The following is a 19,564-nucleotide window of genomic DNA, read 5'->3' on the forward strand; positions in this document are numbered from 1 at the left end:
TGAATGAAACTCAGAAGCAGTCAAAGGAAAATGTATTTTTGCACAATGTAAACATAGTGCACACTGCCATCATCTGTCTGTATGAAAGAAACAAACAATTCATCCTGCATTCTGAATTCATGCTGTAATCTCTACAATAACACAACAGTACACAGTTGGAATACAGTTACAAAAATAAAATCTACCTGTACAATGAATAGCTAAAAAAAAAAAAAAAAAAAAAGACAGAGAGAGAGAGAAAAAAAAGACACATATCGGTCCTTTTTTGATTCAACAACATCATGAGCACCAACAGAGGAAAAGATGATATTTATGTAAGTATATCAATATAAATATTTATGAACATTAAGGGAGAAGGCAGATATCCAAATGCATGGATATACATATCAGAGCAATATGGACCTTATTAGTATTCTTTAAACTTTGCTTGAACTTCCTCGGCTATTTTCACTAGCATCTACATCACTGCAATATGTTGACGCCTTCAAACCTTCTATTAGACTAAACAGACTTGCAAGCATTCGATGTTTGGTTTAATTTTTGACCTGATTACTGTGGAGATTTAGCCTAAACCATATACACTCTTTTCTGGAAGCCTATTAGAGACAGAATCATGGTACTGAAGCAATGTACATCATGCAGTTATAAAATCCCATTAAAACACGAGTGTCAGTAAGTCACCTCTGCTGTAAAGAGTGCCATGGCCAAGCTGCACAACATTTGCCCAACATCTTTCGCAAATGTGAAGGGAGGAGTGACAAGGATTTCAATTTCCAGTTGAAAGAAAAAATCAGCTTCTGTTTTCTACCAAAATACATCCTATTATAAATCAAACAGGATTGATTTCATGCTTAACAGTGTCATTTCTCTTGCGGTTCCAGTATTCACATATTAGTATACATGACTCTCCAAGACATCTGTGAATGCTGCATGCTTGGTGCCATCAAAAATGCAGAAATGCAGTTCAGATTCATCTCTGGCTCAGCAATGTCTCAGTGCCTTGTTTTATTTATTCATTTACTTTATTTATCTCTCTCTTCCTCTCAGCATTTGTCACAGCGTTTGTCCATTTCTTGTCCCACACGTGCCAACAGCGCTGCCCTCATGGCCGAGTCCAGAACGTTCTTTTCTGCCACGCGTTCCACAATAACTTCTGGCTTGTCCTCCTGGTTGGAAAAAATGTAATTGTTGGTTTTTGCACAGTGTTTCGAAGCAGCTTTACACATAATAATGACGTTAATGTTTATAATATCTTTCTGCCTTATAGTTGCATTTAGAATATTTGAGATAGATTACATAAATTTAATTATTTCAATGATACATGTCTTTTTCCGAAATTCTGTTTATTCAGATAAACATCCCAATTTGGAGGACACTTATATAGGAACTTATGTTGTTTTAAAAATTCTTGTTGTCTGTGATGTATTAGAATTTATGGAAGCCCGTTTCCACGAAGGGATAAAAAAAAAAAAAAAGTTGAAATGCTCGTTTTCACTCAATATCCTGTTAATCTTGAGTACCTATAGAGTAGTACTGCATCCTTCATAACTCCAAAAAGTCTTTAGTTTTATTATATTCATAAGAGAAAGATAGTCTGTACCGATTTTTCCCGGAAAAACACGACCGGCTGGAGGCGTGACGTGTGGGTGGGGCTAAAGAATCACGAGTGCCAGTAGGCTTTTGCGTTGAGAGCGTTTGGAAGCGTTGACATTACCGTGAGGAAAAACAAACCATGGCTAACAGTCAGATTCAGCGTATATTTATGATCCAGAATCAGATCCAGAGGCTGAAATTTAACAAGAGCAGCATCAGCAATGACGTCTCTATGTGGTATGTACTGAAACTGTATATATTTGCTTAGCGGTTTTGGAAAATGACTAAGTTCCTTTTTTTAGGAAAAACCAAAAACCCTGGCAACCAAAAACACTTCTTTTGTGACATTTCGCGACGCTCTCGCTCTGATCAGTGAAGTCTGTTGTGCTCTCAGTGCTCTGCTATACGGGAGCGTGCACTCTTCCGGGAGAAGTGCCCTTAGGACCCATATAAGGAAATTCCGCTCCATCTAACGTCACACAGAGCCATACTCGAAAAAAACTTTCCGAAACTTGTGACAAACCGGAAGGAGTTAATTTTTAGAACTTTGTCCATGTTTAGCATGGGAATCCAGCTCTTTAACAGTATAAAAAACTCAGTATGCATGAAATAGCATTTCACCCCCCCTTTAAATACAACTTATGATTTACTACTTTTGACTTGGATTTCTGTAATTATAATGAGAAATATCAGAATTGAGATAGAAACATAGAATTAATAAATGCCTAATTGTTAGAAAAAAAATCATGATTACTTGAACAGAAAAACAGAAATGCAAGTTATAAACTCAATTTAGAGAAAATCGTGAGAAAGACTGAGGAAAAAAACCTTGTGAACAATGAATGATGTTATTTGGCCGTTGTCAGCTTGATAATCGAGCCAAAATAGCCCTGTGCCAGTGTTTTCCTGCTCTGTGTCAGAGCTGCTCTCATTCCAGTCCTCTGCATTCACACCGGGTTCAGATCCATCTGAAACAAAACCAATAATCCAAACATGAGCACAGTGGCAAACTCCAACATCCCTCTACAAATCAAGCTTTTTGTTCATTTGAATTATTTAACCCTTTGCCAAACCTAGCCCATAATATTTACATTTACAACCATTATAAATCCCTATTTAGCTAGTTACTATCCAGATGCATTAGTTAATTTCTTATAATTGATCAAAATATAGATTTTGTTTTAACTGTGTCATTTTTCATTTATTAAATCTATAAAGTGAAAATAATAGTACTTTCAAAGCAGTGGTTCTCATACAAGTGGTTTGCAGGTCTGTTCTGACATTAAACGGAAAGCAGAGTAAAAACAAACATAATTTGGCAGCATTCTGGCACATACAGACTTGGTATATGGCTAATACTAATAAAACACTAGTACAAACACCAGCGTTAGTATGATGTCTTGGGAAAGTAAATTACAATTCTGCTACTTTGGATTTCCAAAATGGCCAAAAATCTGTGTTTTGGCACTGTATCGGCACTGGATCTTAAAACAAATCCAGTTGAAAATCACTAACTAATAGTAAATGAAACTCTTTCTACCTATGTAACTTACTCTGGTGGCGTGGGTGGTAGACCTGACGGTCAGGTCTTCGTGGACGCCGAGGAGCGTTGGTGGGTCTGCGCTTCTGTTTCTCCTTAGCCTGTTTTACCTCTCTGTCATAATCATCCCTGTAGAAAGATTCAATAGTAATGTAACTGACAGTTTTACAGCTGTCAAATGATTAATCCAAAATAAATGTTTTTGTTTACATAATATATGTGTGTACTGTGTATATTTATTATGTATACATCCAAATAGAGATTATATTTCGAAAATAATTACAATAATTTATATTAATAAATGAATATATTTAACATGTAAACAACGTTTCTCTTAAATATATACATGCATGTGTGAGTATTTATACATACACATTACAAATTTACACATTACACACATAAATTATGTTAACAAAAACTTTTATTTTGGATGCGATTAATCACGATTAATTGTTTGACAGCACTAGATAGTTTATCTTTTTTTATTAAATTAATTTGTAACTTTCATATTGTTAGCAATATTTCAGGATAAACATTACTGGACTGAAGCGACTTTTTACATACATACAGGTTTGATGCGAAGTTTACCAATCGTTTAAATATAGTATTATTAAGACACATTATTGAAATATCTATAGAGTGACATCTGATATTGATACTATGCATTTCATGCAAGTAGTTTATTAGGATCTCATTGATTTATATTACAAGCTATCAGAATTTCATCTTATATTTTGATCATATAAATGTCAGCATCTGCACCAAGTCGCATATTTTTGCCTCTGAATAAAACTGAGGTGTTTTTCCCTTCCATATTCTAACAATATTTTACTATATGAGTAAAATTAATATATATATTGTGAGCTTTGCCGGAGACCTGGCGATCTGATTCCTCCTGATGTGCTTCAGGAAGCCGTGGCTCATGTCCAAGCGCCCGCCGGGCTTGTATTTGACACTCTCCCCCTCTGCATCTTGCAGGACATCCATGGCTCTGCTCTGTAGATTAAATGTGTTTCAAAATAAATCCATTTTTAGTACCATGATAATCATTCCCTTTACACCATCTCAACAAACACTAGGGCCGAAAACAAAACATGTTGGCCAATAAAAAATGCACTCTTAGTTGTCTGGGTTGTTTGTTTGTTTTCTACAAATGATTGAGCTTGTATATTGTTCTTCCTACAACCCAAAGTGCGTATTTCGACGTTATAAAATGAAATGTGTCCTTCAACAGATAGTTGGTACTCCAGAAAGTACATTACATGACAAAGCCTGTGGTTTATGTTACTTCGATTCCGGGTTATTGTATTCTTGGCCACCGATTTTGGGAGCGGAAGTGAGGGCGGGAGTTTTTGTAACACGTTTGAAAAGTGTTCATTCAACACTGCTTTTACTAGAAAACACCTTGATATTAAACTCAAAATGATCGCAGGCGTGAAAAGGGAGAGGGATGTTGATGAAGACGAAGAGGAAGGTATTTTCGGAGCGATTATGAGCGATTATGAGCTTGATCGTTTAGCAGCAGTTTAGAGAAAATAGTTTAAAGAACACTGGAGGCCCATGTTTTCAACGTAACGTTAACGTTAGCTGCAAAAACACATTTACTGTTATGTAACTTATTTGGCAGTTGGTTTTATTTAAAGCGATTTAGAAATTAGGTAAAGGTACCAAACAAGCTATTTCTGTTACGGAGATCGTAAGTATATGCTTTAAGCTGCGATGGAAAGGTGCTTTGTGCAGGGAGAAAGATGTTCAGATGTGTTTAATAACCTAGTTACTCTGCGTTTCATGTTTTGCGTAACGTTAACATGATTTCCAACATGGAAACATTTTCTTAGTTTAATTGTAGAAATGTAAGTGTAACCTAACAAGTGACGTGGGTTCTATATATTATTATAATTAACCATTTATTGTGATGTTTGAGGGTTAAACTGGCTTTAAAAAATGTTACCATAAATCACTAAAAATAGTAAATAGTAATCATTGCTAAATGAAAAAAGACATTAAAACCTTATGTTAACAGAAAAGTGACTTTCCAAAAACATTTTATTTGGTTAACATTTTCATTAAAAAAAAAAAAAAAAAAAAAATAAATAAATAAAATATATATATATATACACCTTCTCAGAGCTGAGAAATCCTCATTGAATGGAATAGAGATCTTCAAGTATTTTTTATTTTTATTGGCTTGGAACTGAAAACGTAGTTCTTCACTTAATTTCAGAGGTGCGTGTGAAAATTGGTCGTTCTCATGGTGTTGAAGATCGAAGAAGTCGCCATTGTCCTTATCTGGACACGATCAACAGGTAATCATGACTAAGAATCTGTTTTATTATTGTTAATCACTATTGCTCCTCTGCTATAACACTCACTCAGTTCTTGTCCTGTCTTAGGAGTGTTTTGGATTTTGACTTTGAGAAGCTTTGTTCAATCTCGCTCTCACACATTAATGCATATGCCTGTCTGATCTGTGGGAAATATTTCCAAGGTAAGTGTGACAGGTAACATTGTTTTTATAAAAAAATGTTAACCTTAGTTTTGTAATCTTCTCAAGTTAATGTCACAAAATTTCCCTGGTGTGTTTCATTGTCATTTTGAAAAGTCAATTACAGTGTAGTATGTATAATTAGATATTGAAAACCCCAATATGTTTGATATTATCGGAACTTATGCACCTCTAAGTTTGACTGTGTAATCAATGTAAATTTGTTGTATTTTATTTCTGTCAGGTCGAGGTCAGAAGTCACACGCGTACATCCACAGTGTTCAGTTCTCACACCATGTTTTCCTGAATCTCCACACGTTAAAGTTTTACTGCCTGCCAGACAATTATGAGATTATTGACTCCTCATTAGAGGATATTACGGTGAGTACAGTCAACTTCTGACACAGGTTTCCTTCTATCAGTTTATTATTACTATTTTATCTCATTACAATGGTAAAAGCAATGACATTTTACTTTTATCTCAGCAAATCATGTGCTGTACAACAATGATACTACAAGACCAACATCTCTGATTCATTCTACTTCATTTCTTTATTTCAGTATGTGCTGAAACCCACCTTCACCAAACAGCACATCGCTGGTTTGGATAAGCATGGGAAGCTGTACAGAGCCTACGATGGCACTACCTATCTGCCGGGAATTGTGGGTCTCAATAATATCAAGGCCAATGACTATGCTAATGTGGTTTTGCAGGTAAGATGAGCAACCAGGTATTTATATTTATTTTAGTTAAAATGCTTTCTTCTCTCACAGCTTAAAAGGGCTTTTCACACTGAATGTGAAAATTCGGCGCAATGACGCAAAGAACATTTTTTATAGTTATAAATGTTTTATAGTTTTTATTAGTTTTAACTTTATTCAAAGTCATAGTTAAATAAAAACTTTACTTACATATGTAACTAAAAGGAGTCCAAAAGTAATCTGATTACATTGCTCTCATATTGTGGTCCTTGGATTACTTTACTGAATACATTTTGAATGAAGTGATTTGTAACTGTAACGGAATACATTTTAAAAGTATCCCTCCCAACCCTGGTTACGCACTGCATGAAAAGTAATTTTCTAAAATTCATAATAGGTGCACTTTAAGTACTGAGTAATGTTAATTAACTGCGTGTACTTACTGTGTGGTAAGGGTAATGTTGATGGTTTGGTTTAGTGTTTGGATTTAAGGTTAGTTTCATGTAAAAAAAGAAAAGAAAAAAAAAGTACAGTCTATTGTTAATATTGTAGGGTCATTCCGTCTCTTTATTATTTGGTTATTTATTGATTTTCCCAAGGCGCTGTCAAACGTGCCGCCTCTACGGAACTACTTCCTCGAGGAGGACAACTACTGCAGAATCCGCCGGCCGCCGGGTGACATCATGTTTCTGTTGGTGCAGCGCTTTGGGGAGCTCATGCGCAAGCTCTGGAACCCGCGCAACTTCAAAGCCCACGTGTCGCCACATGAGATGTTGCAAGCTGTGGTGTTATGCAGTAAAAAGACCTTTCAGATCACTTCACAAGGTATAACACCAAATTCTGAATACTATTGTACTGAATGCTGTGTGCACATGGCCAGATAAGCTTTTATTACGTTGTTGTCAAATGATGTTGCTGTTGCATGTTTAATTCAGAAAGTGGTGTAATATGGATAGTCTAGTAGTACGCCAATCAAACAGCAGTCTGTGTTATTTTTATTAGACAGGAACTTGTGCATTTTAACCTGATGTTGTTTTTGTTGCCCTCTAGGGGACGCTGTTGACTTTTTGTCCTGGTTTCTCAATGCATTGCACGGTGCCCTTGGTGGGACAAAGAAGAAAACATGTGAGTTTTGTTTTGATGTAGACTAGAGGTGTATGTTTGTGTGCTAGTTCACCTTCTGAGGTGTATCTTCATGGAGGTCTTTTTTTTTCTCTTTTTTTTCTTTTACAGCCATCGTCAGCAAGGTGTTTCAGGGGTCCATGCGAATCTTCTCAAAGAAGCTTCCTCATCCAGATTTGGTGACTGTCTGATTTGTGCTTAAACTATTTAAGCTGTTTAGAAAGCCTTTTTCTATGTTATTTTTTGGGATTGACAGCACCTTAGGAGCAGTGACTCTAGTGCTAGCATCCAAAAAAAATCTGTATTTTGAGAAATGATATAAGTTTCCCTGCTTGTTTCTTATAGTCTGCAGAAGAGAAAGAAGCCCTTCTGCTTAAGGACGAGTACCAGGAGAAGATGTCTGAGTCCACCTTCCTGTACCTGACGCTGGATCTGCCCACCGCACCTCTCTACAAAGATGAGAAGGAGCAGCTCATCATTCCTCAGGTTCCTCTCTTCAACATCATGGCCAAGTTCAACGGAAGCAATGAGAAGGTGTGAACTCTTTGTTTTTGGTTTGCTTGTATAATATAATTTGTTAGACTATTTAATTTCTTTATCCACTCAACATTTCAAATGGCACATATAAAAAATGCTTGATATTTGTTATGGTATTTAAAGTCTTATCATGTAAAATGTTATATATTTATGTATATTTGTGTAAAATAATGTGCATTATTTTTTTAAATGATTAGCTTTGACTTTGTCACAGGAATACAAGACTTACAAAGAGAACTTTCTGAAAAGGTTCCAGCTCACCAAACTTCCTCCGTACCTCATCTTCTGCATCAAGCGATTCACAAAGAACAACTTCTTTGTGGAGAAGAACCCAACTATTGTCAACTTCCCTATCACGTATGTGACGAAGGATAAATCAGTTTACACTCGTTTAGACAATGCTATATTCTCTGTAAATGTATTATGAAATATTCTTGTTGTGAAAACATTCATGCCCAATAGGAATGTTGATTTGCGTGAGTACCTGACCGAAGAGGCGCAGGCCACAGAGAAGATCACCACTTACGACCTGGTGGCCAATGTAGTTCACGATGGAAAACCCACCGAAGGGTCCTACAGGATTCACGTTCTGCATCATGTGAGTGTGTCACCAGCACTTGATTCCATTCAGAGCGTGGCAGTACTGTTATTGTGATGGTTTGTATAATGTGGGGGGGTTTGTGATGTTTGACAGGGCACAGGGAAGTGGTACGAGCTTCAGGACCTGCAGGTGATTGATATCCTTCCACAGATGATCACGCTTTCAGAGGCGTACATACAGGTTTGCTGCTCATTACACACATTGGATGAGGGTGGCTTAGAGAGTGATATCTATCAATAAGTGGATATTACATGAAAATTGTAGTTTTGTTGATAGAAACCTGATTTGATTTCTTTTGATGTTTGGGTTTTGCAGCAGCTGCAAGACCCATGACTCTCAAATTAGCTTCCTTTTATTTTCAGCACTGGTCGATTATCAGTAGTACTGGTTCCCTCTTTCGTCTCGACTTTACAAACCATCTGTTAATTAATAATACACACTTTCTATTTCCTTTTTTGTTATGCATTTTGAGGAAATATTATAACTGAATTACTGTTGTGGACCTAATCTTATTAAATCATATGGGTACTGTAGTTGTTGCCATCCCAATTTTTTTTTTTTTATCTATGTATCACAGGGTTTCTACAGGATTAATGAAGGTAGATTATTTATTTTTAGGCTTTAAGACCTTTTTAAGAAAGGAATCAATTGAAGGAAACGCAGTACTTCAATATGTTCTTTAAATGCAGATGTCTACACAGAAGACACCTTCCAACCAGTGTTGTTTTAGTCACTGAGATACTGATAACATTTTTCATATTTACTAAACTAATATTTTTAGTTTTTTTAATTAGTTAATTTTGTGTTTTTTTGTAATTTTTACATATGTAATATGCATATTATTAAATGTACATTTTAGCAAATATAGTTTTATTCATTTTTTTAGTTTTTTACTACATCATTAAACTAAATGAACTGTTTGCACTGGTAATGGATTTATTTTTACACTAAGCAAAAATAGCAGTATATTTTAATGATATTTACATTGTATATTTTCTGCTATTTATACTACTTAATGCAAATAGTGGCAATATCTGTATCTGAGCATTGTAGTACTTCATAAAAGAACAAAGAAGTAATGCATTGAATGTAAATTATAATTTAAATTCATATAATTAAATGGATTCCACCTCTTTGGGACAACAAAGCCCTCCCTACACCTACCCTTACCCTACCCAATACTTTTTAAAAAACTTTTTATTGAAAATAAATGCCTTCCTGATGTGATATGAAGGGGAAAAAATGTCCATGTGCTTTACCATCTATGCCACTTGAGCTGTGGTTGGGTGATTGTCTTATAGTGTTGAATAGCCCAATCACACGTTGTTGTGCCTCTGCCAGCAAGGCAGGATATTAATATTACCCAGCCTTATTTCACCACCAGACTCTTCTTTTGCAGATTTGGAAGAGACAAGATAAAGACGAGGGAGCAGAAAGCCATACAGGGGCATAGGAATCCCAAAAACACAGCACTGGTGAGATGTTAATGAAATGAGTCATTTCCGTTCAGGCCTGAATGCACACCGTGGCTTTAAGAATGAAGAGACGGAGTTATAATGTGAGAAGACATTAAATGAAACCCAGATGTGTTCAGTTTCATGCAATTGTGCTAAAAAGTCTGTAAGGTGAACACAACACATTTCTGTGTTCCACTGTGATCTTATTATTATTTTTCTTTTCAGTTTGACTTTGCCTGTGATGTTTGGCAGTTTGTGATATGAGACCTTTTTATTAAAGTTTCCAGACTATACACAGTGCCTTTCATTCAGTTCTCTTTAGAAAACATGCATTGTGAATGATAAGCTAGATTGAAGCCTCCAAAATTAAAGAAAAACATTTCTGATGTTGCATTTGTTCTAGAGTTGTTTTAAATTTAAGTGCAATGGAAATTGAAAAGAAGCATGTACAATTATTGGTGAAATGAACAGTGTTCATCTGATAGTTTTGAACAAAACAAAGATGACAAGTTTTTGTGGTATTCCTACCTTTTTTGAGAGATTTATTAAATGTTTTCAGGTATATTAGAGAAGATTATTAAGGCCTTCATTTGAATTGACAAACTGAAATGTCATTCCATTTTCTCTGGATCAGCTACTAAATGCAAGCTACTTTAGTATTTCCTATTTTAAGTTGATGTTTATTCGGTGAGGTTCAGAGTATGGACATACAGATAAACACATAACACAGGAAGTAGTTCAGTACAGGTACATTTAAATACATATTGGCACATAAGTAATTTGAAACTGACTAAACATTCTACATTTACTTTCATGTCTCATATTTCCCATGATTTTGTGTGGCAAATGGAGTGGATAGAAAAAAATCTTTAAGTACAGTAAAACGTTGTTGGTTTTCTGATCTTTTGAGTCTTATTCGAATGATCACTTGGGGTCATTTGGGTCCCTTGCAAAGGTAATCCATCTGTTGACAACAACAACAACAAAAAAAGTGTTACTCATGTCTGAATCTCTCCAGTCCTGCTAGAACTCATGAAGTGTTCAACAACCTCAATGTGCTAATAAACGAGAAGTTATTACCTCACATGCAGTAAGGGCATGTTGTTTCCCATCGCTCTTCAGGAGCCTGTGGCCATGCAGCTTCACAAACCCTTCACACTAGGAGAGAGCAGGTGACACGTGTCATTATTTTACATCACTGCAGGAGACTGTGTCAGATAGTCTTTAAGCACTTCACATCTGTGAATTCAAAAACTGAAAGAGGTTTCAATATATTCTTCATTGCTCAAATCACACAGATATTTAAAAGAATTTGGTCCCACTTCATGTGTCTCTAACTGTGTGCTAACATTACAATGAATCATTTAATATAATGCATTGTGTACATGCATTTTTCACATTGTTCTTCATTTTAAAATGCCTCTATAATTGTGTATGTAACTAGATATATAGTTTCTGTAATTTCATCTATAATTACATTGTTGACCTAACTTGATAGAGACAAAAGTGTTTTGCAATACTATATAAGCATTAGTGCATTCTACCAAACAGTTTAAGGTAATTGTACAGTATTTAAAGACATCTACTATACAGTGAGAACAAGGATTTTTATAATGTATTGGGATCATTACTCGAGGAATAGCATTGGGGTGGAGGTGGCACATCTTCTGGAGCAGGTCAGAGGTTTGGATATCTGTGGCATTGTGACCCAAATGAAACTGTGAGAGGACTGTAAGCACCTTACAGGACTCACAGTCTGATACTAGAGAGGACACATAAAATTCACATTAACAGTGGTCTTTGTGTAATTTACACACAGAAATAATGATTCTTCAATTAGTTCTGGTTTGAGAAAAACGTTTCCACCGCAAGCACCAAATCAGAATACCATTCAAATTCAGTACCACATATAGTCACATTTGAATGTTTGGCTCTTTGTAACTTTTGTCATCAGCAAAGTCTGTTAATTATTGAAACCAGTTTCTGCCACTGAATAAAAATAAAATAAAGGTTATTGCGAGTATATTCACAATTATGACTTTATAACTTGCTATTGCATTTTTATATCACAATAAAAAAAAAATTGACACAATACTGAGTTTATATATTGTAGTTCAGACTTCCTTCCTTAGAATTGTGAGTTAATATCTCACAATTATTACTTTGTAACTAGCGATTGCGATTTTACATCATGGAATTATGAGAAGAAAAAAAGTCAGAATTGTGAGATAAAAAGTCTCAATGTTTTATTTTTTATTCTGTGACTGAAACCGGCTTCCATAGTTAATGTCCATGCACACATCCTGATTCGTGTGTCCATGTGAACACAAAAGCAAAGTTCTTTAAAGGAAAGTCATTTTAATTGGCGGCCATCTTCGAAACACTTTTAAGGCTGATGATACAGGGGGCAACTTTTTAAGAAATCTTGCCGGTCAACTTTGGTTAATGTTGGCGTCAACAGGCAACCAGGTGAGACAAAGAGCCCATCTAAAGTATGCATATTGAAATTTGTTACTCATTCTCAATGGAAAAGTGCCCAAGAAACAGATCAAAAAAGTTGCCCAGCAAAATTGTTCAAAAGTGTGCAATCATTATCCTAGGAAACTATTTCATGCAGAGCTCACATCTCTTTAAATAGAGAAATTAGATCAAAATCAAAAATTCTCAAAAGCTGTTCTCTAAGCTAAAAATTTCTTATTTTAAATCACCAGTAAAATCGGAAAACAAGTGCATCACAGATTTTGTGTTTTTTATGCTCAAATAGCATTTTAAAAAGTTAAATTCTGATTGTTTCTACAGCAACTGGAGCTTCTAACACGGCTGCAGTTACGTGATGACTTTACCATTAAGCGATTGGCTCTTTTATTCAGAAGGCGGGACTATTCTGCCATATTGTGCGTTGCACTTTCTCTCATTCATTCAAGTAACAGAAGTGCACTGACTTTGAATATCTAAAGTCTTTGACAACGACGTGTATGAAAATAATATGAAAATTATATTTTAAGGTTAATGGAAATTTTATTCTGTAAAACTAATAGATAATGTCCTGCCAACAAATTATCAGTAGATTCCTTTTTTTTTATATACAGTGCAGGTAATTTGCCTAATTGAAAACAAAAATCCAATAAATATGCAAAAAATGAAAATATAAAATTTGGTACTATTTTGTAAACATCCAGATTTGTATTGACTGCCAAAGTTTAAAAACTTTTCACTGCAATAAGACTGCTCATTAAACATCCCAATCTCACAAGAAATTATGTGATTCACTTGAAAACAGGCAATTTAATAATAATAATAATAATAATCTAGCATGAAGCTCCCTAAACCTAACTACAATGAAGTCTAGGCAGAAAACATGAATGTGATTGCACAAATTCATAGGAATTAGACACTAATTGACCAAAATCTTTGTAACATTTCTATAAATTGCCTTAAGATTTACATTAATTCGGCAGATGCTTCTATCCAAAGCGAATTCAAGGTGCTCATTTTCTTTCAAATTTCAGTTCTTGCTTTTCTTAAGAATCGAAACTATTAACTTGGCATTGCTTGCGCCATGCTGTACAGTTCTGTTTGAACACAAAGAAAGATCACATTACTGTGTTGTCACTCATGCTACTCACATGACAGTGGCGTCTCTGTGAAAAGACACAGACCCAGCGCAGAGCAGATGACACGTGGAGAGAGGGAGGATAACAGCAGATTAATCAACTGCTTTCCGTACGTTTTTATGAAGTTGTTACATGTGTCCTTATATTGTAAAGGCAAATAGTCACAGATTTTCTCCAGTAGATTCACTATAGCCGCCTGCATGTCAAAGAAGCAAAATGGAAAAGAACCAATGAGTAGTTTATATTCAGGCATTTCGGGGATTCATTACGTTATGAATATTTTACACATTTACACTTAAAATTCCAACAAAAGAGTACTTACTTCAGTTCTCTCTTTAGGCAACATGCTCTCTATTGTCTTTATAAAGAAAATACAGAAGGTACAGATGGGATTGAATTGAATCTGAGAAAAGGAAAAGTAGTAGGCTTGAGAGTCATGGCAATCTTATTAAATGTTGAGTTAGGCACAAAATAATAAATCCTCTGAACAGAGCTCTAGCTAATGTGTTTTTATGAATAGCATGGCCTCAAACAATTAATCTTATTTCCTAGTGATACCTTGGAGTATTTACAGTACCAGTCCAATATTAAAGAAGTCATATATAGGTGCAGTACTATTACGTCATCAGATTCCAAAAATCAAGTTTATATTATAATCAATATTATATTTTATTATGCTCATAATCAGATTTCAGTTTCTTGTTATTTATTACATGATTACATATTAATCACACAATTGCAGTAAATCATTCATAATTGATCAATTCTCCATTTTCTCTTTAGAAACTTGTGTATTAAATGAATTCAGTGCACACAGACTGAAGTAGTTTAAGTCTTTGGTTATTTTAATTGTGATGATAATTTGGCTTACATTTAACAAAAGGCCACAAATTCAACAAATTAGAATATGGTGACATGCCAATCAGCTGATCAGCTCATAACACCTGCAAAGGTTTCCTGAGCCTTTAAAATGGTCTCTCAGTTTGGTTCACTAGGGTAAACAATCATGGGGAAGACTGCTGATGTTGTTGTCCAGAAGAAAATCATTGACACCCTTCACAAGGAGGGTAAGCCACAAACATTCATTGCCAAAGAAGCTGGCCGTTCACAGAGTGCTGTATCCAAGCATGTTAACAGAAAGTTGAGTGGAAGGAAAAAGTGTGGAAGAAAAGGATGCACAACCAAGGGAGAAAACACTTATGAGGATTGTCAAGCAAAATCGATTCAAGAATATGAGTGAACTTGACAAGAAATGGACTGAGGCTGGGGTCAAGGCATCAAGAGCCACCGCATACAGAGGTGTCAAAGAATTTGCTGAACAACAGACAACGTCAGAGGCATCTTACCTGGGCTAAGGAGAAGAAGAACTGGACTGTTGCCCAGTGGTCCAAAGTCCTCTTTTAAGATGAAAGTTTTGTATTTCATTTGGAAACTAAGGTCATAGAGTCTGGAGGAAGGGTGGAGAAGCTCATAGTCCAAGTTGCTTGAAGTCCAGTGTTAAGTTTCCACAATCTGTGATGATTTGGGATGCAATGTCATCTGCTGGTTTTGGTGCATTGTGTTTTTTGAAAACCAAAGTCACTGCACATGTGTACCAATAAACTTTGTTGCACTTCATGCTTTCTTCTGCTGGCCAGCTTTTTGAAGATGCTGATTTAATTTTCCAGCAGGACTTGCCCACTCTGCCAAAAGCACCAAAAGTTGGTTAAATGACCATGGTTTTGGTCTTGACTGGCCAGCAAACTCACCTGACCTGAACCCCATTGAGAATCTATGGGCTATTGTCAAGAGGAAAATGAGAAACAAGAGACCAAAAAATGCAGATGAGCTGAAGGCCACTGTCAAAGAAACCTGGGTATCCATACCACTTCAGCAGTGCCACAAACTGATCACCTCCATGCCACGTTGAATTGAGGCAGTAATTAAAGCAAAAGGAGCACCGACCAAGTATTGAGTACATGTACTGTAAATGAACATACTTACCAGAAGGCCAACAATTCACAAAATGGGGGGGGGGGGGGGGGGTTATTTAGTATTCTAATCTGTTGAGATAGTAAATTGGTGGGTTTTTGTTAAATGTGAGCCAAAATCCTCACAATTAAAAGAACCAAACACTTAACTTACTTCAGTCTGTGTGCATTGAATTTATTTAATACACGAGTTTCACAATTTTAGTTGAGTTAATAAAATAAATTAACTTTTACATGACATTCTAATTTATTGAGATGCACCTGTATGTCTTCATATCCAGTAACCTTCAGCAACTGTTATTTCAAACCTGAAAGACTTTGGGCATTTAATGTCATTGTTTTCATGTTTGTTAATGTTTGTTCATGTTATTCAGGGATTCCTAAATGTATTTTGTCAACTAAACCCATCTGACATGAAACATTAACTTGTAATTGTGGTTTAATGGAATGTTGAATGCATTATTGATGCTGATATTAAAAAAAAATTAATGCATATTATTTCTCTTTGTTTTTTTATATCAACATAGTAATCAATAGAAGGTTTAAAACAAGTTAGATAAAAAATGATCTAAAAGTAACTTAAAAGTAGTCAGAAAAACATTACCTAAAATGAATAACCTAGATTATGTTACTAACTACAGTTTTCATCAAGTAGGGTGTAACCAGTAATGGACTACAATTTGTAAGTAATCTACTCCGCTCTGTTTATTGGTATTGATGTTTCCATGAAGAATGCATGTAAACTTTTCATTGCACTAAAGGTTATTTAGTATAGTGGAAAAAGGTAGGCTACTTAAGATGATTAAAACGTTCTTCAAAAGTGTTCTTTTGAGAATTGCCCACTTAAAGGTTCTTTGGGAAATCAAAAGAACCTTGCTACGAAACCCCCTTTTTAAGGTGATGTGCATCACTGCCATGTTTAAACATTACGGTTTCAGAATTTGGTTGTATTGTCCAACCCTAAGCAGCTTCATCAAGTCAATTAACAGACATGCCATAATACTTTTATCTTTAGTCCTCAAGTGTGCAAGCAATTTAAGGAATGAAACAATCCCATTTACACACACACACACATACACAGATATATATACAGTACAGACCAAAAGTTTGGACACACATTCTCATTCAAAGAGTTTTCTTTATTTTCATGACTATGAAAATTGTAGATTCACACTGAAGGCATCAAGGGCTATTTGACCAAGAAGGAGAGTGATGGGGTGCTGCACCAGATGACCTGGCCCCCACAGACCTGAACCCAATCGAGATGGTTTAGGGGTGAGCTGGACCGCAGACAGAAGGCAAAAGGGCCAACAAGTGCTAAGCATCTCTCGGGGAACTCCTTCAAGACTGTTAGAAGACCATTTCAAGTGACTACCTCTTGAAGTTCATCAAGAGAATGCCAAGAGTGTGCAAAGCAGTAATCAAAGCAAAAGGAGGCTACTTTGAAGAACCTACAATATGACACATTTTCAGTTGTTTCACACTTTTTTTGTTATGTATATAATTCCATATATAAATCCACGTGTTAATTCATAGTTTTGATGCCTTCATTGTGAATCTACAATTGTCATAGTCATGAAAATAAAGAAAACTCTTTGAATGAGAAGGTGTGTCCAAACTTTTGGTCTGTACTGTATATTAACTTTGACCTAATTCATACCTCTTGACTAGTTCCTCTTGAGGGTTTTGCATAGAGCAAATCAAGCTCATTCAGGCCAGCGGTGAGCTCTGATGGTGCTTTTCTCTTAGACTGGCTGCCACACAGTCCCAACACTGTGCATATGGCACCGTTTTGATTCTGTGATGAAGGCAAAAACATCCTGATTTTTTTGTGTATGGATTCTATTATTTGTGTAAAAAATATATTACAAATGTTTAGAGATTTAGATTTAAGAAATAAATTAAGTCAAATAGCCAAAGTCAAACTGGGATGATAAATCTCCATTATAGTAATGCCAAGTGTGGCTTCCAGAATCACCCACTGTCATGATGTTAAACTAAGAAGTACTCACTGCAAATGCACTGAAATGTCTGATGATCACATGTACATATGTCTTTGCTCCATCCATACACAAAGGGATGACGGGGTGTTCATAACAAAACTTATCCAGAGCTTTTTCAATGAGATGCTGTGAAAAGGAGCAGTCAAGGTCATTGTACAAACAACTCCAAATCATTCGTAACAATGAGCTTTAAAAGAATGTAATTCAGTGCAAACATCAATTCATTCAACTGACTACCTCACCTGGCTTCACTGCCATAAGAAAGCAAAACTAGCTTTTTAGTTTGAAAATAATGCACATAGATATGAACTACCATGAGATTGTGTTGTAAGTACTAGGTCTGGCATGAAGAAAATAAAGAAAAGGTATAATTCAAACTATGGACTAAAATGACTTAACTGATTTACCAAAAGCATTCAATAGAATTCTGATGAAATCTAAGTATTAGTAAACATCACAAACACAATTTCACCTGTGAGTCTTTACTGGAGAGGATTTCTGTCAACAACTGTACAGTCTGCTTGCAATCGGCACACATGTTCATCTAAAGAATGGGGACAGTTGAATATCATGTTGACTTACAGTCATCAAAGTTATTTTGTGGACCGTTTGATGTAATATCAATAAAACTTGACTAGATATTTAATCAGTGCTTAGTTTCATGGCTGCAAAGTAAAATGTGCAATGAATAGTATATGTCATGTGATACTGGTTTTAACATAAAAACCACAAACTCTCACAGCCTCTATTTTAGGGTTGTATGTGTAAAAGAGAAATCGATCTTTATAAGAAAAAAGGAAGTGTAAAAAAAATAAATAACATATTCTCAGATCATCTTTTAAGTTTCACAGTTCACAGATGTTGATATGATCAAGGGTTGATCAAGGGTTGCAATTCTCAGCAAACCTACCTTATATATAAGTATAGCATTCGGCAGCCTACAACAAACCTTATACAAATCGTATTCATAAGACACGATAAATAAATGTTACATACTGACCATTTATCTACTAATGGTCCAAGCGGAGTAGAACCTGATGAAGTAATCTTAGTATTATTCAGTAATGTTATTGATGCGAAGCTTTCAAAATGAATTTATATTTATTTAGATTTGGATCAAGCATGTACCTATGTGAGGAATAATGTGTATTGTTATCAGCAAGACCTTCACTGCTATTGTGCAACATAAGAAATAAAGTTAGCGGCCACTTGCAAATAATAAATAAAGATAAATGATTAAAAACATATTTCCATTTTTTTGAATAAGTAAATAAGACCTTTGGTAAATAATAATATATAAATGTATGTATGTATTATGTAATCAGGTAATTCGCAGCATTGTCAGTTTCTAAAATGTGTGAACGAACTGATCCACATGGAATATTTATTTTCATTCGCATTTTACTGTAAATGAAAGTTGTTGTTCTTCATTCATTGGTCACTCACCGTGGAAAGGCTGGGTGTTTGTGGTTCTGTAAGCTGAAGGTCTACACTTCTTGCCCATCCTATATTTAGGCCAGAGCATGTAAAGTATTTAAATAATTAAAAATTTTTAGCTTTATAGAAACAACTTGACTAGGAACACCAGGAAATCGACTGCCTTCTGAAAATTTAAGAGCTAATTTGAGGTATATTGATCTATAGAAATACAGAGAAGTCTATTATTTAAGTAAAAAACCTCAATTTAATCCTAACTTAATCATTTTTAGTAGCCTAATATTAAGCATTTTAATTATTCAGTTTAATTGTTATGGTCATTCAAAATATAGTCAGCTTTATGTAACATGTAAAAATTCTTACCTAAAGTCAAGGTAGAAGTGAAGAGAAAAAAAGTGATGCAGGCGAACTGCATGATGTATTAATCAGAGCTCTGCAGAGAGAAGTGCTCCTGGACTACAGTCAATACAGCACAAACCTCTGTGTTCAACTGATGAGCCGCC

General features: G+C 35.3%; 3 protein-coding genes across 3 annotated transcripts; 1 reads left to right on the plus strand and 2 right to left on the minus strand.

The window, feature by feature from the left end:
- cb5h2orf68 (chromosome B5 C2orf68 homolog) lies at positions 1-4,293 on the minus strand. The gene is made up of 4 exons (XM_052556788.1): positions 4,011-4,293; positions 3,147-3,262; positions 2,422-2,561; positions 1-1,166 (listed from the first exon to the last, which is right to left on the minus strand). Exons 1-4 carry the CDS (start codon positions 4,118-4,120, stop codon positions 1,044-1,046), a joined length of 489 nt encoding a protein of 162 aa, XP_052412748.1. The 5' UTR covers positions 4,121-4,293; the 3' UTR covers positions 1-1,043.
- Positions 4,294-4,424: 131 nt separating this feature from the next.
- On the plus strand, positions 4,425-10,330 carry usp39 (ubiquitin specific peptidase 39). Its single transcript, XM_052556782.1, has 13 exons — positions 4,425-4,607; positions 5,358-5,439; positions 5,527-5,621; positions 5,863-5,999; positions 6,180-6,332; positions 6,920-7,145; positions 7,371-7,445; positions 7,554-7,621; positions 7,788-7,976; positions 8,194-8,336; positions 8,442-8,577; positions 8,674-8,760; positions 9,980-10,330. The coding sequence occupies exons 1-13, from the start codon at positions 4,556-4,558 to the stop codon at positions 10,031-10,033; spliced, it is 1,497 nt and encodes a 498-aa protein (XP_052412742.1). The 5' UTR covers positions 4,425-4,555; the 3' UTR covers positions 10,034-10,330.
- Positions 10,331-10,547: 217 nt separating this feature from the next.
- sftpbb (surfactant protein Bb) lies at positions 10,548-19,564 on the minus strand. The gene is made up of 10 exons (XM_052556786.1): positions 19,425-19,564; positions 19,071-19,129; positions 18,097-18,168; positions 17,634-17,750; positions 17,282-17,419; positions 13,974-14,054; positions 13,664-13,847; positions 11,669-11,799; positions 11,118-11,195; positions 10,548-11,001 (listed from the first exon to the last, which is right to left on the minus strand). The coding sequence occupies exons 1-10, from the start codon at positions 19,474-19,476 to the stop codon at positions 10,972-10,974; spliced, it is 942 nt and encodes a 313-aa protein (XP_052412746.1). The 5' UTR covers positions 19,477-19,564; the 3' UTR covers positions 10,548-10,971.

The sequence above is a fragment of the Carassius gibelio genome, chromosome B5 (genome assembly GCF_023724105.1).
Source record: "Carassius gibelio isolate Cgi1373 ecotype wild population from Czech Republic chromosome B5, carGib1.2-hapl.c, whole genome shotgun sequence".
NCBI lineage: Eukaryota > Metazoa > Chordata > Actinopteri > Cypriniformes > Cyprinidae > Carassius > Carassius gibelio.

Coding starts and splice junctions, on each gene's coding strand:
- usp39 (XM_052556782.1), top strand. CDS start 4,556: ATGATCGCAGGCGTGAAAAGGGAGAGGGATGTTGATGAAGACGAAGAG. Junction 7,622..7,787: donor AGCTTCCTCATCCAGATTTG/GTGACTGTCTGA, acceptor TGTTTCTTATAG/TCTGCAGAAGAGAAAGAAGC. Junction 7,977..8,193: donor TCAACGGAAGCAATGAGAAG/GTGTGAACTCTT, acceptor ACTTTGTCACAG/GAATACAAGACTTACAAAGA.
- cb5h2orf68 (XM_052556788.1), bottom strand. CDS start 4,120: ATGGATGTCCTGCAAGATGCAGAGGGGGAGAGTGTCAAATACAAGCCC. Junction 3,263..4,010: donor AGGAGGAATCAGATCGCCAG/GTCTCCGGCAAA, acceptor ATCTTTCTACAG/GGATGATTATGACAGAGAGG. Junction 1,167..2,421: donor CATCATTCATTGTTCACAAG/GTTTTTTTCCTC, acceptor TTTTCCAACCAG/GAGGACAAGCCAGAAGTTAT.
- sftpbb (XM_052556786.1), bottom strand. CDS start 19,476: ATGCAGTTCGCCTGCATCACTTTTTTTCTCTTCACTTCTACCTTGACT. Junction 13,848..13,973: donor TGCCTAAAGAGAGAACTGAA/GTAAGTACTCTT, acceptor TTTGACATGCAG/GCGGCTATAGTGAATCTACT. Junction 11,800..13,663: donor CACAGAGACGCCACTGTCAT/GTGAGTAGCATG, acceptor TGTCCTCTCTAG/TATCAGACTGTGAGTCCTGT.